Source organism: Notechis scutatus, chromosome 3, assembly GCF_049901735.1.
Source record: "Notechis scutatus isolate UNSWTSFEM ecotype Mainland chromosome 3, rNotScu1.2, whole genome shotgun sequence".
Taxonomy (NCBI): Eukaryota; Metazoa; Chordata; class Lepidosauria; order Squamata; family Elapidae; genus Notechis; species Notechis scutatus.
The window spans coordinates 66,091,804-66,117,542 of NC_142011.1; the positions used below are offsets into that span (position 1 = coordinate 66,091,804).

Sequence of the window (25,739 nt, forward strand, 5' to 3'; positions counted from 1 at the left end):
CTGGGACATTATGTCTCACTCCATCCACCAATGCCACATTGCATCACAGACTGCCCAGGAGTTGGGGGATGCTTTAGTCCAGGTGTGGGAGGAGATCCCTCAGGAGACCATCCGCCACTTCATCAGGAGCATGCCTAGGCGTTGTAGGGAGGTCATACAGGCACGTGGAGGCCACACACACTACTGAGCCTCATTTTGACTTGTTTTAAGGACATTACATCAAAGTTGGATCAGCCTGTAGTGTTTTTTCCACTTTAATTTTGAGTGTAACTCCAAATCTAGACCTCCATGGGTTGCTAAATTTGATTTCCATTGATAATTTTTGTGTGATTTTGTTGTCAGCACACTCAGCTATGTAATGAACAAAGTATTTAATAAGAATATTTCATTCATTCAGATCTTTTTGTGTTCCCTTTATTTTTTTGAGCAGTGTATGTTAAGGGAATTTCAAGTATCTGTCTTACTGTAGACATTGTCCACATTTTCTATGTCTACTTCTGTATTTCATCCAATTGTTTCAGTTATAGGAGCCATTTGCTCACTTGGCTCCTGCACCACGTTGTTTCTCCCATTCTCTATAAGAATCCCACAAATGAGATTTTATGCAGCTTCTATATGCACTTTTAAAAAAAATATTTTTTAAAAAGTGCATATATTTTTTTAAAAGTGCATATAGCAGTTTAAAAGAGGGAGAAGCAAATTGTCAGAAAATCCTTGATAAATCAGAGAGGGCCATCGCATCATCAGGATTATCAAAATAAGTATTTTGTCATTCCATCCATTCTGTACTTGCACCATTCAAATTTAATAGTTTACAAATGCCATCTTCCCAAGATAGCCTGTTACTTTCTGGGCATTGTATTTCAACTTTCCCAATGTTGAGTTACCATAACATCCAAAACAACCACAATATAAAATAGTTTTCCCTTTTCTGTTTTTCCTCAGCTGCAGCCCATATATGAATTATTGTCTAGGACAAGCCTTGGTAATATGGAAACCAAGAGGAGAAACTTGAAAAGGGCTTTAGATCAGTATTTAATGGAATTCAATACCTGCCGTTGTGGTCCCTGTAAGAACAATGGTGAACCAATCCTGCTGGGAGCTACCTGTGTTTGTGAGTGCAAGCAAGGCTACCGAGGCCCTGACTGCGGAGAAACATTGAGATCAGGTAAGACTTCTGAGAAAATATTGTTTTCTGAGACCTCCTGAGATCAGGAGACTGTAAACATCATTTACTGACTTTTGACCATTTTTCACACTTACGACTGTTGCAGCATCCCCATAGTCATGAGAGGCCAGGCAAGGAGATGCGTGCCTCGATGTGAGTGATATAGAGTTGGCCACACCCAGCCAATAACATGACCACCAAGCCATGTCCACCACCTAAGCCATGCCTACAGAACCGGTTGTTAAAAATTTTGAATCCCACCCCTGCTTGTATGCCAGGCTACCAAAGGAGCTTTCTCCAGGAATCAGACTGGCATTTCAAGCCAGTTTGAAGGGTTAACTAAAGACATTGTAGAAGTAGAAGTTACTGCAGTGGCATAAATCATATCAGAGTCTGCAAGGGCAGAGCCAAGGAAAGCCCCCCAATAAATATTAATGGGGATGTCCAAGGCTTGCAGCTTAACCCTATGCAGATTTAACTGTAGTTAAATTGATTTATTCTAGTGGATATGGGTAATACTTAATTCCGTAAGGGATTGTGTCAGGTCAGTTACTTCAACCTCGAGTTCTTCAGGTAATTCTTTGATATAGATGTGGAATCTCTCATATTCCTCTCCACCCCCCTCTCTCTCTTACACACACACACTGTACTCTCAAAGACCCATTATATAGAAATGTAGCAGAACTTGATGTTCCCCGTGATGTCAGTAATTTGCTTGCCTACAATTCTTTCAGTCCATGAAAGGAGATGGGAAAGGTATCTTGCTGCTTCGAATCTAATGCATACATTTATGGTGATTGTGCAAAAATCAGCATTTATTTTGGAACTTTTAGTATAGTACTTACATTCAGCTACAGTCCGCATTAGCTGGGTTGCAGAGAAGGGAGTTAAATTGCATACTTTATGTTTATATATAGAGAGAGAAAACACCAAAATAAAAGGATGTATAACTAGGGTGGTATAGTGCTTAAGACCTTGGATTAAAGACATTGGGTTGAAGATTATTGTGACTCTGAGCCCAGCTCAGCCCAACTTACAGTCCAGGTTTGTTGGTCTGAGGAAAAATTAGAATATTGAGATAGTATGTGAATCAATTTAACAGGTTCAAATTAATAATCTACAAGAAAAGCTTCCACTGAAAATAATGCAGCAGATAGCACTCTAGAACACCTGCCCCATTTAAAATGCTTGGATACAAGATGATATATTTTCTAATGCCTAAGGCAGGATTTCTCAACCTCAACAACTTTAGAATGCGTAGATTTCAACTTCCATTATTCCTCAGCCAGCATGACGGGAGCTGAAGTCCACACATCTTAAAGTTGTTGCAGTTGAGAAACACTGTTCTAGAACAACAGCTGCCGTGCTGTTTGGCTTTGAATTCATTTTCAGTCATGTCGATGCAGTCCTAATGAATTTGTCACTCCAATGAGAACAGGTAAAAATGAAGATTAATAGGTGGATAAAGAACTCCTAAAGCAGTCTATTTTTCTCCACCCATTGCGATTTAAAGCTAAAACTTCAAATAACTTTTCGGTGGGCGGACAGACAAGAGAAAATATTCTATACCTTATGCAACAGTTCTAGGTATCTCTTTTGGATGCTTCTCTGTAACAATCAATACAATGAAATAGAAAGGGAGTTATATTGTTAGTATGCTTTGAATTTCCCTCCTTCCCATTTATTTGACAGGCTGTTATACTGTTGCTTTTTTTTTTTTAGCATGATAAGGCTATCTTGGCTTACGGCCTTGATGGAATATATGTGTGTGATGCTTCAAGTTCTAGAAACAGTATTCTGATCTTTTCCCCATTGATTGAAACCTATGGTCAGAGGAGTTACCATCCTTAGTTCCACCCTCATATCCTACTAATGAATTCCTAGAGGAAGGTGGCAACTGGATTAGGATAAAAAATTTTCTGGTTCAACAGAACTTTCCCTACATACTTACATCAAAAGATAGTTGGTCTTGATTTCCATACAACAGCATTAGTTCCTTTCTAGAATAAGTTTCTTTTAGATCAAGGATGGTCCAACTTTTCAGAACTTAGTAAGTGACAGCTCCAACAATTCCAGAAATATGTGTTGCAATGCTATATAATGTCGCTGGTATTCTTACTTATTAATAATTGCCAGTAATGCCCAGGTTCATCCATAAACTGGAATGGGATTGATTTCTTTGTTTTACTCTAAATCTTGAACAAATCTGAAACTTGCTTTATCTGAAAGTTGCTAATCATGATGTACTGTGTTACAGGTTATCCAGCCCAAGGTAGCTGGAGTTGCTGGACTCCATGGGCAGCTTGTCAAAGGGGAACTAGAAGCCGCACAAGACAGTGTACAAACCCACCTCCTGAAAATGGTGGAACAACATGCCCTGGCAAGAATACCCAGACAGAGGTGTGTTAATAACTAATAATGCTATGAGTGGATTAATGGGTTGTGCTACCAGGCAGGAAAATGTTGGGAGCTCCGATGCAAATAAAGTTAAAACAAATGGGCCATAAATATTGACTTACCTTTAGGAGAGTGGAAAATCCCATTAGCAAGAATATAAAGAAAAATAAATGTTAATGTTTTATACACTTTGTACACCAGAATTGTAACGGTAGTAATTATTTTTGTTGAATGCAGAAGTCCATCATAAGGAAGATATTTTTGCTCTGAACAAAATTTAAAGCAAAAAATTTTTTTGTCATATTGCTGGCCATGAAATATATTACTGACTAACATGTTGGGATTATTCAGAGAATTCATCTTCATGTGGATACCTAGTGTATGATACAAAATAGAATGTACTTCTCTTCCAGAATTGTCTATTTTACTACCATGCAACAAAAATGTTTTTTTCTGCTACTGGACAAATGTGTTCCCAAAGTAAGATGTAACAGTTGGGTCCAAAATTATAAAGATTCTTCTTATCAGATCATACTCAGATATTTTTCTAAAGTTCACTACTATGGCTATAATTCAAGAGTTGATCATTACAATACAGGCTTTTTCTTCAGATAAACCAATTTCTAAATAAAGCAGTCCTTTTGGTATAACTAAGATAATAAATTGCCTCTGGATATAAATCCTCTATATATTATGTCACTTAGGTAGTCTTAGCTTTTTAAACAACAGCAATAGTAATAATAATTTGGTGTAACACTTTTCAAACTTCAGGAGTTGCAAAAACCATACCTGTGGGTCAGAACTCAAACACCTGTTACAGCTGTCAAATCAAACCACAGATATTAATTCAGAGATCCAGCTCTGAAATATTAAGGGAAGCTAGGCATTTCTTTAACCATAGTATATCTACTCATATTGTTACAAACTAAATCTAATAAAAGCATTTTGGAAAACATGTGAACTGGCTGCCTTTTACTTGGAACATCCAATAACAAAAGATATTCTGTTTAATCTGTTTAATGATGTAATGGCGGATAGCATAAGGATAACAATGTTTCTGGGAACACTTTATACTGGGAGGGGGGAAGTTCTCATGGTGATTTCTGTAGGGTAAACAACTTGTGCTTTTTGTGAGAATGGCTCCTAGGCTGGAAAAGAAGCTATTATTATCGTAATGTGTAGTATAGCTCTAAGTGAAGGTATTTAAGGTTTCTAAATGAATCTTTTGTACAATTCATAGTTCCCTTTCTCACGCTACCAAAACCTTTATCCAATGGAACAGGTAACGTCAGAAGAAGGTTTTATAGATGGGAGAGCTAGCTATCAGCCTCAACCAGAAAATGACCCTTTTCATTGTGATCAAGTATACCATTTCCTATACTTGATCACAATGAAAAAGATCAAGTATACAATTTTCTGAAGGGACGCGGTGGCTCAGTGGCTACGACGTTGATCTTGTCGATCAGAAGGGTCGGCAGTTTGGCGGTTCAAATTCCTAGCACCGCGTAATGGAGTGAGGTCCCATTGCTTGTCCCAGCTTCTGCCAACTTAGCAGTTCGAAAGCATGTAAAAATGCAAGTAGAAAAATAGGGATCGCTTTGGTGGGAAGGTAACAGCGCTCTGTGCTCCTTCGGCATTTAGTCATCTGGCCACATGACCACAGAGACGTCTTAGGATAGCGCTGGCTCTTCGGCTTTGTAACGGAGATGAGCACTGCCCTCTAGAGCCAGAAACAACCAGCACATATGTACAAGGGGAACCTTTACCTTTATACCATTTCCTGCTGGGAGGAAGGGTTTGTCAGTTTCTCATTAGAAATAAACCTCATGGCACAGTCAGAAATGTTGTTTATGGGTGTTCTAGTGAATTATTTCAAGTTAAAGCATGAGTATCTGCCTATTAAACTATTTCAATCATTACACAGTCCCTCTCCTAATGCAGAAATAGAGAAATTTTGTTTTCATTAGGAGGGAGATAGGCAGAGGAGGGCTGGTTGATCAATTGAAGTGTTGAACAAAATTAATGTAAGCATTTATTGACAGGCAAGTATGGTGATTAATGGAATCCAGTTTGAATTAGAATGGTCTCAAAGGTTTCTCAGAGATAGATCTGAAATGGGATATGCCTTTTTTTATGGGAGTGGTTCTAATTTCAAGCCCCACTAGCTACCGTTCATGTTTCATATCAGCTTTGCTATAGATCATTCCACGAAGCTCTAAAGGCCAAAATTCAATATAGAATAACAATAGCATATAATGTAGCACACTGAGCATGATCCATACTTAAAGCTGGTGGGTAGAAAGGTCTTCCACAGGCAACCTATGAGAACTGAGCTCCATAAATTAAACAGAGAATCAATTATAAAAATGAGCTTGCATGCTTATCCACAGAATAGAGAATAACAGAGTTGGAAGGGACCTTGGGGGTTTTATGGTCCAATCCCCTGCTCAGTCAGGAAGCCCTACATCATTTCAGACAGATGACTGTCCAATCTCTTCTTAAAAACTTCCAGGGTTGGAGTATCCACAACTTCTGGAGGCAAGTTGTTCCACTGAGAAATTGTTCTGTCAGGACATTTCTCCTTAGTTCTTGGTTGTTTCTCTCCTTGATTATTTTCCCTCCATTGCTACTTGTCCTGCTTGACTCCCTCTTCTTTGTGGCAACCCGTACTGGAATACTGCTATCATGTCACCCCTAGTCCTTCTTTCATTAGACAAGACATTTCCAGTTCCAGCAACCATTCTCCATATGGTTTAGCCTCCAGTCCCCTAATTATCTTTTTCACTCTTCTCTTCATGTAATATGTAGTCTTTTAGAGATTTTTTTTTCAAGCATCTTTTTTAAGTCATAGAGCAAATAGTAGGGGGAAAAGAGTGGATGCAAGGAAGCTAAATAGTATTTTATTTGTTTTGATGAATTTTGTTTAGTTGTAAACTTCAAAGTTTCTAAATTCCAGCTTGGTATAATCTTTGTACAACCTGATGATGGATAAAGGACTCATAGCCACACACACAGCCCTTCCCGCAGAGGACAGAGCTGCACAAATGAGGCTATTTTCTGTTTAAGACTAGCTATGAATCATCTATTAGTACACCAACATTTTATCTCTAAGGATCCCAGAACTGGAGATGTTAACAGTCTGGTTGATTTAAGACCTCTTTTGTGGATGCAGAACATAAATCTCAGGGTAAGAATATGCACAGGACCGAGCTAAGTTGAAAGACTGTGTTGGAGAGTCCAACAATAACACATTCCTAATGAACTGTGGTGAAAATGGGCCTAGGTGAACATAGGCAGATCTAGTAAATATCAACCAAGATGCATCTGAGTGAGCCAGCTTTAACAGGCAAAGTATTACAGTACTAATAACTTGGGTGGCAAGGATGAGTTAAAGGACAAGGTGAAGGGCAAAAATCAATCTCGGATTTGCCATGCATGAAACTTTCAGACACGCCTCTTCTTTTCCCGCCTCTGTCTCCAAAAAGTCAAGGGAAGGAGTTTGTGACACTGCAACGCAAATGGAGGACATAGACAGGGCTTCATTACCGAGGCACACACCGTCTTTTGGGTGGGGGTTATTTGGGCAAACCAAGTGTTGGTACAAAATAAATACATTGCCTGCAGAGGTTGGGCCCTCAGATAATTACATTCCTCTAGAAATCATGATTGAAGCACAATGATTCAATCTCGCCCTGAGCAATAAAGTAAAATAATCCTTTAGTGGCAACAGTGCTGCTTCCATATTTGATTAAGCTGGCTGGAGAGAACAAAAGCAGGACATGAGAAGGTTGCCTTCACTTGAACAAATGAAATGCTTTTTAATAGCAGCAGGTTGGAGATACACGCTTTACAGCACTACATTTCAAGTTTCTTGTGGCTCCACTAACCTGATTTAATACTGCTTTACACCCTGGAGGATTAAAACAATGCCTCATGTGACCTTTCTGTAAATATTACCCCTTCCCCCATGTTTTTTCAACTGTTGTAGTTTGTGAAAGCAATTTTCTTCAGTTTGAACCAACTACAATATTTGATCTGTCTGCAGAGACAGAAAACTGCATTAACGCTTTGATAATGATAACAATGGGTAAATGATTTGCTATTTTTGATTTTAAAAAGTATGTATGCTTTCACAAAAAATATGAAACAATCCATCTTAACTCCAGCTATGTTTATTTGATTGTTTAATTCCCTCCCCCACCAGCTTACACGTTGTTTTAGTCGTAACCAATTCTAAGTGGCTTACAAGGCCAGTTTACGGAAAAAAGGATTAAAACAATAAAAGCAGCAAACACAGCATTCTGGCTTGGAAAGGATCATAGAGCAGTTTACAGATGAGAGGGGGAAAAAACAACCAAAGAGGTTCTTTATGTATGCCATGTTTGCCCTACTCCTAGATCAGCTCCCAACCTCAAAATATTGTCTTCTTTCAAGCCTGATTTTTTTGTAATTGTTTCAAAATTCTGATTTTAAACAAGTGTCTATATTTAAGCCTCCCAAATAAATTCCACAGCTATTTTGTTCTTGGTAAAATTCTGAGCCAAATATTTCCAAGGAGGCTTGGTTATTCCCTTGGTTTACAATTAGGTGCAATATTATGATACAATATTCAAGTCATAGAAATGGGAGATAATGCATTTCTTTATTCTTAAGTCTGTATATCCTAACAATATGGTGTTTATAGTCACTATCTAATGTAGTGTAGTATTCTTAAGTGCCTCTTGGTTTACCTTACACAATAAGATGGTGATCTGCACTGGCTACCAGTTTCTTTTGGGTACAATTTAAGGATGACTGCCTTGGAAGCTTCACATGGTGCAGAACCAGGTTATTGAGTCCTTTAGTCCTTTATTACAGGTCCTTTAGATCAGTGGTTGCCAACCAGTGGGCCAGGGACCACTTATGGTCCATGAGAAAATTTTGGTGGTCCGCAGAGAAATGTCACCCCCAAAGCACCTCCCCCAAGCAATTAATCCAGGCTGTGTGGGAACACAAGGCTTGTGTAGCTTGCGAAAACATGAAGTAGTGAGGGAAGGGGGAGGGGGGAACTTGCCCCACTGACGCCACGCACCTCGCCTGGCACTGGGCTGCTTCTTTCTGCTTCTTTCTTCTTCTTCTTTTGGCTGCATGCAAGGAAAGCAGCAAAAGTCTTTCTTTTTCTCCCCCAAACTCTGCCAGAAATGAGTCTTTGGGACCCTGCAAGGCATCCTGCTGCACCAGCAAAGACTCATTTCTGGTGGAGTTTGTGGGAGAGAAAGAAAGACTTCTGCAGCTTCTGCTGCTTTCCTTGCATGAAGCTAAAAGTCTCTCTCTTTCGCTCTCTCTCTCTCCCTGATAACAGAGCTGGAGATGATGTCCTGTGATCCCAAATAAAGAATGATCGATTGGTAAGAAAACTGGGTGGGGAATTTTCCTGCAGACTTTTTTTCCTGCAGCCACTGTCAGTCAAAATTCATATTAGTGGTCCACGGGATTTAAAGCTATGAGTTTGGTGGTCCCTGAGGTCCAAAAAGTTGGCGACCCCTGCTTTAGATGTTGCCATCTATTGGCACTTAGGAGGTATGCTTTTTCTGGAACAGTCCCTGCCCTGTACCAAGGTATCCAGTAGCCAAGCCACTGAGATAGAGTGAAATGGCAGCCTGGGAATGGCTGTATTAGAGGCATCCAAGGATGATGCAGTGATGGTTGAGGCACTGGGTTTCTGCTTTTGGAGTTATGGTTTTTATTGTTTCTTGGCTTTAGTGTTGTTGTGAGCCACCCAGAGTTGTATTCTAAAGATGGGCAGCCATACAAATCGTTTTACATAAATATAGCGAAAAATTTTCAAAATTCTGAAGAAGTAAATTTTATATATCGCTGTATGAGGATAAGGTAAAGGGACAAAGCAGGAACCCAAGCAAAATTACACACAGACCTTGGGGCTGCAATTATTAAAATAATTGTTTTTGTTTTTTAAAGTCAATTTTAATTAAACTTGCACAACTGTGCAGCTTTTATCAGGTAAATATTCATTTGCATGTTGAACCTGTTACTGCAAGGTTTAGGATTGCTTCTGTGAACTTTAGCTCAACCACAATCCACAATCCATGAAGTAGGAGAAATGAGAGAAAAGGATTTTTCTGGAACTATCTTTAGACCAAGAAGGAAATGGAAAGTGAATCTTGCCTCATTTCCAAGGCCAGAGTATAGGTACAGATTGAAAATGTTGGCCCTGATGTTCAATGATCTTATGACATCAATGGGCAATGGTCATGAAATATTAAAAAAAGGTTAAATAAGGTGAGTCCCAATTGGAATATTGCTTCCAGTTTTGGTTGCTGTATCAGATTAACACAGTTGGAAGGCATCTTGGAGGTCTTTTAGTTCAAACTCCTGGTCAATCAGGAAACGCTATACTATTTTAGATAAATACTGTAGTTATCCAATCCCTTCTTAAAAACTTCCAGTGATGGAGGAGCACCCTCAACTTCTAGAGGCAAAATGTTCCACTGATTAATTGTCCTGTTAGGAAATTTCTTCTTAGTTCTAGATTGATTGATTAGTTTCCATCCATTGCTGCCTTCACATACTTTGGAGAGTAGGTTGACCCCCTTTTCTTTATGGCAGTCCCTTAGATATTGGAACATTGCTATCATATCCCACCTAGTCCTTCTTTTCATTAGTTTAGACATACCCAATTCCTGAAACCATTCTTCATATGTTTTAGCCTTCAGGCCCCCCAATCACCTTTGTTGCTCTTCTCTATGCTCTTTCTAGAGTCTCAACATCATATTAAACTGTTTTTTTTTATATTTTATACTATATTTTATTATATTTTAATATCATATTGGTAGCAACAATTTTTTTAAAAATGTTGAGATTCAAAAAAGAGTGCAGAGAAGAGCAACAAAGATGATTAGGGGCCCAAAGGCTGAAACATATGGAGAATGGTTGCAGGAATTTATAAATTAGTGGGTCAATTATTGCTATATCTATTCTTGAGGGGAGATTGTTAATCTGAGTCCTCTGTCAAGTTCAGGGCCCTCGGTTTTAACCCAGAGCTCTTGCTGTATTTGCACTTTTGGGATTTGTGGTCAAGCATGAAAAATAACTAATTCATGAACTGAGTTTTATTTCATGATGTGTGGCTTGAGAGAAAAGAGAAATGTGCATTTTGTGTGTTCTAAGAGGATATAACTTTCAAAAAAATGTACCAAGTGCAAAATACAAAATTAGAGTTTTAATAGAAATGCCGAAACTGTTCACCCATAGATATTTATTCAGCCATTTCTCTAAGTGCAGTAGAATTTGACAAAATAAAAAATAAAAATGAAGTAATCGGTAAGGATTGAAAAAAACGAAGAGAGATACAGTGATGACATTGCCGTGGCCTGCAAAACCAGACAACCAAAAATCAGCCTGACAAGGATGTTAAATTCATTCAGTGGAATTTAGTTCCTTTATTTTCCTGAAAAGAGGGCAATGCCTTACGCCCATATAAAGGCAAGGAAACATTCAGTCAATCTGTCTACGTTGACTGAATGTATCACGTGGCAGGAAAATACCGCTTTTGAGGCACTCTTCAAATGTCACAGAGAAACCACCACCAGCCCTGGGCTCCCCCACTTCATCCTCAACAATGAAAAACGAGAGTTTGTGCAAGGAAGCTGAAGTGAAAAGGAAAAAGAAGAAGAAAAAGGAAAAAAAAGAAGCTGGACGGAGAGGAGGAGGAGAAGAGGGGAATCTTGCCTGCCAGGCCTGTAAAAGATTATGAGCAATTACACAGTTACTGTCATAGTCAAAGAAAGTAATATAAGCAGCGCTGAAGGGCTCAGCGTGTAAGCTATACCCAGTGAGATAAAGCTCCAGTCATTTACTGGTCTAAATTAAAAGCTCATAATAGGGATACACAAGCACACAAACAGAGGGTGGGGGTGTGTGGGGAGAGACAGTACACCCTACTAGACTGTCTCTTTGTCATAAAGGAACTTTATCCCCCCGTGAAAAGATGCCTATTGTGTGTGCATGTGTGTGTACATTCTCTCTGTACTATATAGTGTGTACAGTATTATGTACGCTTTATGCTGCACAGTACTATATAATATATAGTACTATACACACTGCATACTATACAGTACTATATGCATATGTGTATGTGTGTGTGTGTGTGTGTACAAGCGTGCGCACATACACACAGAACATATGCGTGTCTACTGTACTCTATTGCTTTCTTGGCAATGAATATGACCTGCAGGGCATTTAGTACTTTCCTGGTTCATTTAATTGGTAGGTGGTGCCTTGGTTCAAATGCAATGCTGGAAAAGTATCAGAATCAGAAGTGTGTAGGGATAGGAAGAAACAGCTTGCTTTGCAAAAGCAGGAGATCTGGATAATGGAAACCAGCCCAGCATCTTCGATTTTCAAGGTGCAGACGCACGATAACGGTACAAAAGGGATTCTGCAAAATGGTTGACATGAAAAAAAAAAGAAAATCCTCCTTGCTTTTTCCCACCCTGGGTACTTTGTTGGCTTAGTTTTTGTGATCTCCTTGAGTTAGGCAACAGCGTGCACGTAAATAAATCAATTAGTCACATTTCACTGAAAAAAATTGGTACAGATCCCCAGGAGGTTGCGCTGTGCATTAGAAATAGGTCTGGGCATTGGATCTCTGCTTATCTATGCTCCGAGCAGGAGTGCTGGAACATTTAGCTGATTGGCAAAAACAGTCATGCTGTTTTCAATTCCAGCTGCCACACAGACTAGTCCAGCGATGATGAACCTACGACACGTGTGTCAAAGGGGACACACCATGATGTTCTGAGTGACATGCCAGGGTTCACCAACGCCCTGACAGCAACTGTTCTCAAAAGCACACTCCATTCTCGTATGATTTGGGGAGGCTGCAGTGACTATGTGAGAATGGGACCTCTTGTGTGGCTTTTGGGACTCTCAAAAAATCACATAAGTACGAGGTATGCTTTCTCATGAAGTCTACAGAAGCTGTAGGAAAGCATCTTGCATACTTCTTGGAGAATGGCACAAGATGGCCCTGAGTGACAATGAGGGCAGTAGGGGCAGGGGTGGGATTCTACCTGTTCGGACCGAATATTAAATTTGCATCTGGTTCGCCGAACCAGTATTTGAACCCACCGGCTGGCCCTGCCCACCCCTCCCCTCCTCTCCCAGGAGTCTCCTGGTGGCCCATTTTTGATGCAGGTAAATGCAGGGTCCATGTGGAAGCTCTGAGAGGGGGTGGAAATGGGCCTTCTGGAAGTACCGGAAGTCTGGAAACAGGCCTGTTTCTGGCTTTCGGAGGGCCTCCAGAGCCCGGGGGAGGCCATTTTTGCCCTCCCAGAGGTCCAAGGGAAGCCTCTGGACCCTTGGGAAGGCAAAAAAATGGCAGGATTGTCTTCACTTCTGCAAATGTTAAATTCTGAAAACGGAGGTGGGGGATGGAGGAGGGTGGGAGCCCTGAGCTTCTGAAGTTTCTACTCCAACAGCTCATCATTTTTAAAAATCTTTCTCGCTTTCTTCCTCCCAGCATTTCAGAGAAAATGAAAGAAAAAACAAAGGGGGAAAACGTTTTCTGGGGCTTTAGAAGCTTTCTCAACAGAAAATAAGGGAAAAAATCTGTCAGTTTCAAGATTTTAATTTTTGACCGGGCATCTGCAGAGAAGTTACAAGCTTGACCTTACCTTTAAAGCAGAGGTCTCCAACCTTGGCAACTTTAAGACTTGTGGACTTCAACTCCCAGAATTCCTCAGCCAGTTGGCTGAGGAATTCTGGGAGTTGAAGTCCACAAGTCTTAAAGTTGCCAAGGTTGGAGACCTCTGCTTTAAAGGATCTGAATTTCAGAAGCTGGGAGGAGGACTATGACAAAATAGCACCACAAGGTCCTCCCAAATCCTAATTTTGCAGCTTACCAACCATGCCGAAAAAGGGTCATAAAATGGGGCATGGCTCACTTAACAATTGTCTTGTTTAGCCAGGTAAATCTGGGGCTAAATCGAGGACTTACTCTACTAATACCAAATAAATATGTGCTGATCTGCTCAGTGGAAGAAACAAACAAGCATACATTGGACAGAATACTTGCTATTTTGATTGCTATTTGCCAGACTGACATGGGAGTAAACTAAGGCAATTTGTGGACAATTTAAAATGGATTTCCTCTGACCAATTAATCTGCAGAATATTGTGGCTCTAGAAAGACTGTCACATGTTAAAGAAGACCCTGAAAAACATTTTGGTTATCCTTGTCCTTTGGGCTCTTCCCCCCTGCCTCTCACCCCCACAGTACATGTCTAATGAGATAAATGCTTTACTGATCCTTGAAAAGTTTCTTCGCTGTATTTCTGCCCTCCCACCCAGCTCCCCAGGGCTGCCCTGCTGTCAAAAATCCTGATTTATTTTAGCTCAGTGAGCCATTCAGCATTATGATGTGGTGTGTGTTTCAAACATTGGATGCAACTGATAGGTACTTAATGAACCCCAGAGTTCCTAGCAGGCCTGCTTCATATTTATGCTAGAAAAGACGGGGAAATTTACATAAGAGACTTTACTCTTGTCCAACTGGGCAGTTTCGAGTTTCTGCTTGAAAAGTGATGAGCATGGTCTCTGAAATGGAGGGAGGCTAATCAGAAAGCAGAGAATTTATTTGCTAAAATAAATCCATCGGAAATGGAAGCTGAGAAACGGATTCTGCATTTCGATATCTTGATGCATCTTGAAAAGAAAGAAAATATATCAGAGGTGGTATTCAGCAGGTTCTGACCAGTTCTGGAGAACCGGTAGTGGAAATTTTGAGTAGTTCGGAGAACCGGCAAATACTACCTCTTACTGCCCCACCCCCATCTATTCTCTGCCTCCTGAATCCCAGCTGTTAGGTTGGGTCTTCTTTTGGTTGTCCTGCACAGGAGAACGGAGCTGGAAAACAGTTTAGTGGGATGGGGAGGGAATGGAAATTTTACAGTATCCTTCCTCTGCCACACCCACTAAGCCACGCCCACAGAACTGGTAGTAAAAAAAATTGAATCCCATCACTGAAGTATATTGACATTTTGCTTCAGATATGGAGGCATGTGGGATTGGCAGTAAAAAAAAGGTTTCTTTGAGTACCTGTATTTCATAAAGTAAGTTTCAGCATCTTCCTAACCTCCTTAGGTTCAGAAATTAAGTAAGGTCAGATCTGGTCAATAATCAAGTGGGAAACTTTAGGCCAGACCCTGAATTTAAAAGACAAACCAAACAGTAAAAGCAGTGACAAGTCACTGCATGTCTCCATGTCATCAACAGGAGGTGAGCTTAACTTGAGGAAATGTTTACTTTTTCATTTCATAACTTGATTTATTTACATTCATGTGTTATTCATTAACTTTCTATTCTGCTTTTTGACCAAACTTTGTTCCCAGTGGCTAACTTATGCAAAACATATTCAAAACAACAACAATAAATGTATTTTATAATACCAATTAAAAAAGCAGTCATTAATGCAGTGTTTTTCAAATTTGGAAAGTTTTAAGATGTGTGGACTTCAACTCCCAGAATTCTCCAGATAGCATGCTGGCTTTTAAAGTATTTTAAAGTTTTGAAAGAAAAACACTGCAATCGAAAGCAATGGCATTCTAAGCTATATTTCTGTAAAAACTAACAGGTCAGTGTTGATGAACACAATGCATTCCCATAATTTGAACAGCTGGGAGATTAAATCCAGAAATGCCTTCCTCTGCTTCTCACCAAACATATTTTGAATATAGGAAGCAGTTACTGTCTGTTGTCAAAAGCTGATGATTTTTTTCCTGGCGCTCTAAGGAGTATAACAGAAACATTCAACAAAGAAGACGAGTTAACGCTTCTCATCCATAGTCCTCTGGAAATCACACAGAGGAAAGTGCTCTAGGAAAGCACTTGAGAACAGGTAGTATGCAGATGTGGGGTGCTGCCAGTTTGGATTGGTTCGCCCGTACCGGTAGTTCCAACCACCAGCTGGGCCCACCCACCCTGGTGCTATAGGACCCTAACTGTCCTATATATCTCACCCTCTTGCCCCACCCATGCAGCCCAACTAATTTTTGCGCCTCGCCCACTCTACTCACTGAGGCTGCCCAAGAAGGTGTGCAGGAAGCCGCTTGCATGAAATTGCTGTGTGTTTGCAGCCACATGCAAGTGTGGAAGATGCATGCTTACATTTTTGGTTCTGCACTAGGCAAACTGGTTGTTAAATTCTGTGAATCCCATCTCTGGACTGTAATGGTATTTGGGATGTGGGAATGACCTTGTGGGATAGGGGTGGGAGTCACAGCCTTTGGAAAACAGTCCAATTAGAGGCAGCATAGCCCACAGAAGGAATGGAGATGTGGCAAACATCTCAGAAGGGGACCCTCCCTAGTTTATTGAGTTGTAAATGGGGGAGCAATGTACCTTCAGATTCTGTCAATGTAAACTTGCAAAAAGAAGAATTAGTTCATCTGGGTATGCTTCCTGTCTGAACTACCTCACAAGGTTGACAACAATCTGGAAGTACATTTCTCCACCGTCACATTTACAGTCTGAGAAACTAGGGCGGGTCTCTTTCAAGATGTTTTGCTATACTCATTCCTTGTGCAAGCTAAGCTGCCTCTTATCCATGTTTCCCCTGACTGGGGCTCTTTCATCTGTCTCCAAAGAATATTCCCGCATACCATTAAAGGGACCAAATGTGCATGTATATATAAGAGAAAGAAAGAGACAGAAAGAGAGAGAGAGAGAGAAAGGAAGGAAGGAAAGGAAGGACGGAAGGAAAATAATAGTATATTTTATTGTTTATAGGAAGGGAGGGAGGGATAGTCCACCAATTGATATTGTCACAAAATAACAAAATAATGATTCCAACCAATGGTGGGATTCAACCGGTGTTACTATCGGTTCGGTGACTATGCTGCACACGCGTGTAAAAATCCTTAAGCTATGCTGCCTGGACAGCTGAAAAGCGCTGCACATGGTTGTGCAGCATTTGAAAAGCCTCTTTTTTCCTGCTTTTTCAATCTCAGCTGTGTTGCTCAAAACAGCTGAAGTTGAAAAAGCAGGAAATAAAGGACAGGTAAGAGCCCAGGTGGGCGGGTGGGCCAAACAGCAGCAAACACAGAACTGGTTCCATGTCTGCTACTCTTGAGCTACTGGTTTTTTAGAACCAGGCAGAACCGCTAGCATCCCACCCCTGATCCCAACCCAGGATCTCATCCCTTATTGCAATCCCTTATTGCAATAAGGTTATTCTAACATTTACTATTCTGTCCCTCGCTTGTGATGGATCCGATTTGTGCTACATAATGAACCTACATTCTCCTCTGAACCTATAAAACAGATGAAATGAGCAATTCCATTTTAAAAGAAAATTTCAAATGGACACACCGAAATAAAATGCAGGGCAACGGATGATGACAGATGGAGCCTGGTGCTGATTTTAATCAGTGACCCAAATGAATGTTAAGAATGGTTAAAACATGCTATTCATTAAGCTCTCAAATGAGGGTTTTGCAGATGGATGGAACTGTACTGCAATAAAAACTATACTGATGGAAGCTGGTGCAATTGTATTGCATGCATATAAGCCACTGTGGTCTAAAAAAGTGAGGAGTTAGCATACATCCCACCTAACTACAAACATGCCTTCTAAGCATTTAACTCCATGCTTTGATCTCACTGATTTTGATGGGGCTAAACCAGATGGCTGTCCTTTAGCAGCAGAAATCGATTCCTCTAAAACAGCGGTTGCCAACTGGTGGGCCATGAGAAAATTTTGGTGGGCCGCAGAGAAATCTCACCCCCAGAGCACCCCCAAAGCAATTAATCCAGGCTGCACAGAAACACAAGGCTGCGTTGCCCACATGGCCTGCGGGAACCCTCCCCGCCCACTCACTCCTTACCTGGCAAACTTGCCTGCTAAAGTGCTATTTTTCCTTTTTCTGACCATCAGCTGTTCTGCTGTGCCAGGAGATTTAGATTAGCTAGGAAGCAGGACATTCTTGCTTTCTAGCTAGTCTTTAGATCTTCAGCTCTGCTTTTAAGCATAGCCAAACCTCCCTTAGGACTGAAGGTTCTATTATTCCATACGGACTCACAGCAAGCAAATTTTATGTGACAGACTCAGGTAGCCGATGGCAGATAGATAGATCACTGAATGAGTCTGTGAGCAACTCAATCTGCCTGCCTGCTTTGCCTGATTTTGGGTAAAAGTTGCTCTTTTTTTAATAAAAAATTCAATATTTATATAAATATTTATAATATTTACATATAAGCCATGCCCAGCCAGTCACATGATCACCAAGCCACACCCACAAATTAGGCCATGCCCAAGAACCAACACCCTTCATCTGTGTGTTTGTGTGTGTGTGTGTGTGTGTAAGAGAGAGAGGGAGGGAGGGAGAGAGAGAGAGGTTAGATCAGATCTCTCTCTCTCTCTCTGTCTCTCTCCCACCAACGTCAGCACAGCAAGCAAATTTTGACTCACAGCAAGCAAATTTTATGTGACAGACTCAGGTAGCCGATGGCAGATAGATAGATCACTGAATGAGTCTGTGAGCAACTCAATCTGCCTGCCTGCTTTGCCTGATTTTGGGTAAAAGTTGCTCTTTTTTAATAAAAATTCAATATTTATATAAATATTTATAATATTTACATATAAGCCATGCCCAGCCAGTCACATGATCACCAAGCCACACCCACAAATTAGGCCATGCCCAAGAACCACACCCTTCATCTGTGTGTTTGTGTGTGTGTGTGTGTGTGTGTGTGTGTGTGTATGAGAGAGAGAGAGGGAGGGAGGGAGAGAGAGAGAGGTTAGATCAGATCTCTCTCTCTCTGTCTGTCTCTCTCCCACCAACGTCAGCAACCCACCATCAGTCAAAATTCATATTAGTGGTCCCCGGGATTTAAATTTATGAGTTAGATGATCCCTGAGGTCCAAAAGGTTGGCGACCCCTGCTCTAAAAAGAAAATAGTTTGGATGATAAGGAATCATAGCATTGGCCTTACAGATCCACACAAAGATTACATGCACTGAAATAGGCAGGCAGATTTCCTATGCAAAGGAGGTGATGAGATTATATGACTGCAGTGCAACGTAACCCCTAACTCCCCATTCGTATCTCTACCTCCATATATATTTGGTTATTTCTCTATATATTTTGAATGCTGGCATACAAATACCTAAAATATGTTGGCGAGATCAACAGCTGAATTGACCCCAAATACAGTATATAGAAATAGCATCTGGAAAGACATTGTCTGAAAATACAGAGCCCCTTCCCAGCCCATTAACCAGGAGAAAACAGCCCTAGAATTGTTCTTATTAGAACCAGAGATAATTTTTATTAGAGAGAGAGAGTTCTGTAAGTTAAAACCTCACCTGGTTCTAAAAATGCAACCTGAAGATTCAGAGCCCAAGATAAACATGAAGTCCTTTTACGGAGTAAATCCTGAATTCTGAATGATCTCCCCTTCCCTGCCTGCAGTAGTTTATTCTTAATGAAAACTGGCCAAAATAAGTGGACATTTTTAAAATGGTGCATAAAAGCCTTTACATAAAAGCACTTGCTCAAACCTTTCAGTAATGGAGTAAATTTGGATTAACTCCTTACTCCATGGCCTTGCCCTCCTGCTGTTTTTGATCTCTTCTGCTTGTTGACGCAGGCATTGTTGTTTCAGACTCAAATCTGCTGTGCTTCTGCAAGTGCCATACAGCAGGGCAGCCTGAGGAGAGGACGATTGTGATTTCTCTCTTCTGGCTGGGCAGCAAACAAGTAAATCTTGATAACTGTGCCATTCAAAGTACTTATCAGGTTCCCTACTTTCCTTTGACAATGATCACCAGATGCAAGTTTACTTAATGCACAAGGCAACGATTAATCTATTTTATTGTGCAGAAATTCAAAGTATTTCCCTATGATCTTTATGAATTTCATTAATTTTATTTGGTGTTTATGTGGAGCTCCAAAATGCTTGTGAATATATACTTCTGAAAAGTAATTTGCTGGGAGAATTCATGCGATGAATAAACATATCATTATTACACAGCTAAGAAACTAGAGGGTCATGGAGGTATTTGAAAGGAGTTCACAATCCATATTTTATTTCTTAAAAAAACAAACCCTACCTAATTGGCTAAATCAGTTACATTTGAGGCAATAAATGGGAAATGGGATATATTGTCACATTGCTTTCAGTTTCACATTTGATGAGGTTGCTTTGATTGAAATTTAAGCTTTCATTTATCCTAGGTATCTTAGCAGCTAGAAATACCCTCCAGTGACTATTAGAAAAGCTGTATTGTTACATTGATAGAAAAATAAGTAATATGCTCTTTCTAGAGGTTGCTTTACTTAACTATCTGAAAAAAGGTCAATATTTCTTAATGCTGGAAGGGCAAATCATGACCTTTAATATTACAAGGTACCTCTGCACCCTTAAGCTCTCTCATGACTGGCATAATAAACATTCATCAAACAGATTTTAAAACTGTATGCATTTTTTAATCCAAAAGGTAATATGTGGTACCTCATCTGCAGGCTCCAAAGTTTATTGTATTTCATTCATACATTTCCACATCTGAAAAAGGGTTTCTAAATGAGACTGAGCTATTAATCATTTAACTTCCATCATCCAACTATTTGGATTTATGAACAAAACTCAGCATAACCTGCACATTATTTTTCCAAACAGCTTTCTAACACAATCATTAAGTAGTTTCCTGACTAGGCCCTGGACAAGGACTGCCGCCATTTTGAGGAGGTGGGTTGTTACATTCCCGGCTTCTTGATTTTTGTCTTCCACCACTTGTGGTCCAGCTGGACCAGCAACTCCAGTTTCCATCTATTGGAACATCTGGGGGAGAAAAGGAGAAATAAAATTATAGTGATGTTATGAGGTCAAACAAATAAGGTAATGTCCATCCTAATTTCACAATTCTGGTTTGGTCTATGCAGATTAATAAATGAAATGATAATAATAATATTTATGCTTTCTGATACAAACTACAGCAGAATAATTTCTAAATTGAGAAAAAAGCATGCTCAGAAATGTAATATTGCTATCTATGTTATTAACTGTGTCTTGCCTTGATTGAGATAAATTATTGTGGAACTAGTGGAAAGAATTTAAGCAGTGGCATCCACACATCAAAATTGGCAAGATGGTAGATAGAGTGTCTCAGTACAAGGAAATACAGGTAGTCCTCAATTTACGTTCAGTGACCAATCAAAGTTACAGCAGCATTTTTCACACTTATTAGCAGTGTAGCATCCCCATGTTCACATGATTTACATTCAGATGTTTGACAACTGGTTCATATTTATGAGAGTTGTGCTATCCCGGGGTCATGTGATCCCCTTTTGCAAATGATGGAAGCTAGACTCACTTAACTAATTTAACAACTGCAGTGATTCACTGAACAAATGTGGCAGGAAAAGTTGTACAATGGAGCAAAACTCACTCAACAAATTTCTCACTTAGCAACATAACTTTTGGGCTCAATTGCAATTGTGAGTTGAGGATCACCAGTAGTAGACCATTAGACGACATGTTGTGACTTCGTATTTTCAATGCTGGGACAAACAGGAAGGCCAAACATTCAGTGGGAGCCATTCGCCCATTGGTCGTGCATACACATTTATGCGCAGAAATAGAGGAAAACATTAGAAATTGTAGAGAATATTTGTCTATTCTCTACAATATATCCATCTGTTCTCTCTCTACTTGTGATGACCCAGAGTATAACACAAAATGTAACAAAATCCAAAACATAAATAAATGTCCTTTAATGCCTCCAACTTGGCCCCACTGTTCAATAATTCTCAGTTGGAGATAAAACATACTCAAAAATAGTCTTTAGAGATAGAGATGAAATAAAAAACCAAACAAACTATAATGATGAAATTTCCACAATGGACTAGGATAAGTAATTACCAAATTCAAGAAGATAACAAGGCACAGTCTGTTGGAGGGCCAACCAAGATAACTTCAGCCCAAAATAATACACGCTTTGCTTCTGGCAACGCTGTGTTGGAATCATCTCTCTTATATACTAGTCTCCCCAGCTGCAACCAATGAGGAGGATCATGGCCACTTCCTCTCTCATAAGCCAAGTTGTTTCCTTCTCCGTTCCTCCCTGCATGTCCTAGGATGCAGAGGGAATGGGCCTGGTTCTTCCTCTAAATGCCCAGCCAGCCTCTGCCCTTCCCCAGCCTCCTCCACAACCTTCGGAGCCACGCCTCCACTCCCTGTTTGCTGTTCCTCCTCTTCCTCAGAGTCCGACTTTACCAAGGGCATGACACTACCAGAGGAAAACATCTAAGTCACTTTGTCTCAAAGTTTGGGGAAGGCACACTTTACTTGTGATACCAAACAAGCTGGAAAACAGCACCTGAAGTGATGTACATAGTACAGGCCAATGAATGATGCTCAGTATGAAAAGGAAAGGACACAGGTACAGATTCCAATCTTATAGCCCCATATACATATCCAGAATAAAGATTTGCTCTGGCAAACATTTAACATTTTAATACATTGTCCTAATGTTCATGTGTTAATGTTTTTCACATTAGAACCTATTTGATACTAATCTGGGGATTATATGGTTATAATGAAATTATACATGCAACACCAAAAAATGATCAGTGCAACACAACTAGGCTGGGTATCATTGCAACATTACAGTCAATGGCTACTTTGCTTTGGAAAAAATAAGGGTAAAGATGGGGGGGAGTGTCACCCCGTTGTCCCTTACTTGTTCTTTGTGTTCTTTCACAGGCAGTACCCTCATGTCCTAGAGGGCAAATACATTCACAGCGAGTCCCTAAAAGGAAAAAAAAATGGAATTAGAGGTATTTCCCAGGCAATTTTCAGACACTTGCAAAGACCACTGAGATATAATTGAAAGAATTAATCATGCAGATGGGAAGGGAAACCATTCCAGTCCTGCCCAAAGATATGGTTATCACAAAGACGACAGATGACATGGTACTGAATTGCATTGAATTGAATACTTCATTTGGCCAAGTGTGATTAGACACACAAGGAATTTCTTCCCTTGTGCATCTAATCACACTTGAGCAATGGAACCCAGGGAATGTGTCTCTCCTACCTGCAACTCAGTACAAGAAATTACACACATTGTTTATTTGTCACAGAGCCACATATCCAATGATCCAGAAACCACACACAGGGTAAGCAAGAATTTAGGGGTTAAGGGCTGCACTTGGTTTTTGAGTGTCATTCTGGGGTAGAGGAGAGAGCTTACTTCAAGAAGGGGTTGGAGCCAGGAAAACAAAATCCTTCAATCAGATTTCAATTTAAAATATAATTACATCTGAATTAATTGAAGATGAACACATCATTGTATATGATTTCTTCATCTGCTACGTTAAATATTTTCAAAGTTTTGTGGGAAGCAGAAAGGCAGCCGAACTTTATGTACCTCAAACGATGTTGGCTAACCTACTTATGAAGGTATTTTTTTAGACATAGTTTTTAACATTGCTGCTTGCTCAGAGTTATAATAAAGAGTTATAAAAATGGTTGAGATTATCAAACCTTCTGGGGGAAACAGCATAGATCTAAGAGAATGATATTGGTTTGATTTGTAAAACCTTCAACCTCTTCAACTTCTCAACTGCACATTTAAGAATAATTAAATTAGATAAAACATAACAATAATATTAGGGCAGATATAATTTCATTAATATGACTGGCATAAAACCCAACAGCAGAGACGGGAAATGCATCAGCTCTAATTATGTAATAAATATCAGTTCATATGTAACATGTCACCAATCACTTTGAGCTGAGATAGTCAATCTACGGATACATGTATCCCAAACGTGATTTGAATCTCCTTCAATTCCACAAGAGTGTACACTCTTCACACACCAGTTTTCACTAATATTACATCATCATCAAAGCTTTTCATGCCCTACAAAAGCTAAAAATGTTAACCCTGCTGATCCAACATTCTCAGAGGCAGGCACCCAAAAGTGTAATAAAAAAAATTAAGTGGGGTGCCCTGCCCATAAGAAAATTGTCCAACCTATTTATAGAGTGGGCTACAAAGATCAAGAGAAAAGAGGATTTGGCTTGTCAAAGATCCATATAGAAAAGAATAGAATACACATAGATTCACATAGAAAATGCACACATAGAAAAAACACAGCAAAAAGGATGTAGGACAGCCAGAGATGGCTGGAAGCTGCTTCACATCTCCAGCCTGCTAAGGAAGTGCTGTGAATTATTAATATTAATTCTTTTGCTGAATAACACAACAGAAATAAGAAGCACTGAAAGGGAGCAGTGGTCCACACATGCTGATTTAGTATCTAGTTTTAAACAGTTGTATTTCCATGGTTAAAAGTTGTGCATGGAAGCAACCCTATGGGGAAAGTCATTTAATTCAGCCTTCAGCCAACTGAGCAGTTTTTGCAAAGGCAATTCAGAAAAAAATGGTCTTAGTAGGTATGTAAGTAGGTAGGATGGTGACTGTAACTTAGAGAGGGTGAGACTGAAGACTCACAGCTGCTCAGCTTAGGGGGACAAAAAAGCCAAGCTGGCTAAAGGTAGTATTCTATGTCTCCATTCCTTTGTCCTAGAATAAAAATTGGCTTGAGATATCGAGGTGTTCCACAAGGCATCATTGGGAAATTTTTTTCCCCTGTGTTGTAGTTATGAGTGGAAGGGGATGATTAAATTTAGATACCATTTTTCCTTATCTGTGCTTAGCAAAGTTTGCCCCTTCCATGTTCTCCCAGTTACCCTTGAAGAGTATTCAGAAGCCACAGCTCCACAAAATGTATCAGGGCAAATAGTTTTAGTATTCCCAAGGGGGGCTACGAAACATGACTGTTGTATGAACTACATTGGTTGCAGGGGTGGGATTCCAACTTCTTAACAACTGGTTCTGTGGGCATGGCCTAATTTGTGGGTGTGGCTTGGTGGTCATGTGACTGGCTGGGCGTGGCTTGTATGTAAATATTATAAATATTTATGTAAATATTGAATTTTTTTTATTAAAAAAGAGCAACTTTTACCCAAAATCAGGCAAAGCAGGCAGGAAGATTGCATTGCTCCCAGAATCACAAATTTACTCAGAGATCTACCTTTCTGCAATCTGCTGCCTGAGTCTGCACTGAAAAATAGAAGCTCCAGTCCTAAGGAAGGTTCAGCTCTGCTTTTAGATTAGCTAGAAAGCAAGAAATCCAATGATTTTCTGCTTTCTAGCTAATCTAGATCTCCCAGCACAGCAGAACAGCTGATGGTCGGGAAAAAGAAAAAGAAAAATAGCAACTTATGCAGGCAAGTTTGATGGCTCGTATGCCAATTAAGGAGTGAATGGGTGGGGAGGGGAGGGGCCAGCCAGTGGCACGAATTGCCAATTCTTTGAACTGCGCAGAGTCGTAACAACCGGTTCTATAGAACTGGTCTGACCAGGTAGAATCCCACCCATGGACCACCTGCACAAAGCACCAGCTTGTCTCTTCCACCAAACTGGTACCGTATTTGCGGCGTATAAGACGCACCCGGCATAAGAGCGACCCACCACCACCACCAGAAACGCCCTCCAGAAATCCCGGGGCTGCAGCGGCAGGGGCGGAGTGCCAGGGGCCGTGGGAAGAGCAGGAAGGCTGCAGCCTCGGGCGGAGCGAGGCGGCGGGATGAAGCGGAGCGGCGCAGGGGATCCGGGAAGCCAGAGGCGCCTTCGCTGCGTCCAACAAGCATCCGAAAGCCGGCAGTGGATATACCGGCGTATAAGACGACCCCCCACTTGAGGCATGTTTTTCGGGGCAAAAAGTCGTCTTATACGCCGGCAAACTGGTACTTATTTATCTACTTGCATGATGCATGCTTTTGAAAACACAGGTGAGCAGAGGTTGAAATAAGTGACAGGAGCTCACCCCACCATGCAGTGATAGAGCTCGAAACACTGGACCAGAGACTATCTCCAGCATCACTAAACCACTGAGCCACTGCACCTACTCCAATGGGATTGACCTGCCAACTTGCACCAGCAGAAGGGGCATGCTGCAGATCTCAGTGGCCAGGGAATTGTGGCTAGTGGGGTCCAGGAGAAGAGCCTTTTCTGCCATGGCTTCCCCACTCTGGAATATCGTGCCCCTCAAGGAGATATCTTTCCCCACCATTTTGGCCTTCCGAATGGGCCTGAAAACCTGGC

General features: G+C 40.5%; 2 protein-coding genes across 2 annotated transcripts in view; one reads left to right on the forward strand and one right to left on the reverse strand.

Moving 5' to 3' along the window:
• C8A (complement C8 alpha chain) overlaps positions 1-4,520 on the forward strand; it is a 43,455-nt gene extending 38,935 nt beyond the window's left edge. The window contains exons 10-11 of the mRNA XM_087960332.1: positions 946-1,168; positions 3,426-4,520. Coding sequence (XP_087816458.1) covers positions 946-1,168; positions 3,426-3,577 — 375 coding nt within the window. The 3' untranslated portion in view covers positions 3,578-4,520. The remainder of the gene's footprint in view (positions 1-945; positions 1,169-3,425) is intronic.
• Positions 4,521-19,663: 15,143 nt separating this feature from the next.
• C8B (complement C8 beta chain) overlaps positions 19,664-25,739 on the reverse strand; it is a 45,903-nt gene continuing 39,827 nt past the window's right edge. The window contains exons 11-12 of the mRNA XM_026665943.2: positions 22,305-22,373; positions 19,664-20,404 (exon numbers count right to left, since the gene is read on the reverse strand). Of these exons, the coding sequence (XP_026521728.2) occupies positions 20,259-20,404; positions 22,305-22,373 (215 nt within the window). The 3' untranslated portion in view covers positions 19,664-20,258. The remainder of the gene's footprint in view (positions 20,405-22,304; positions 22,374-25,739) is intronic.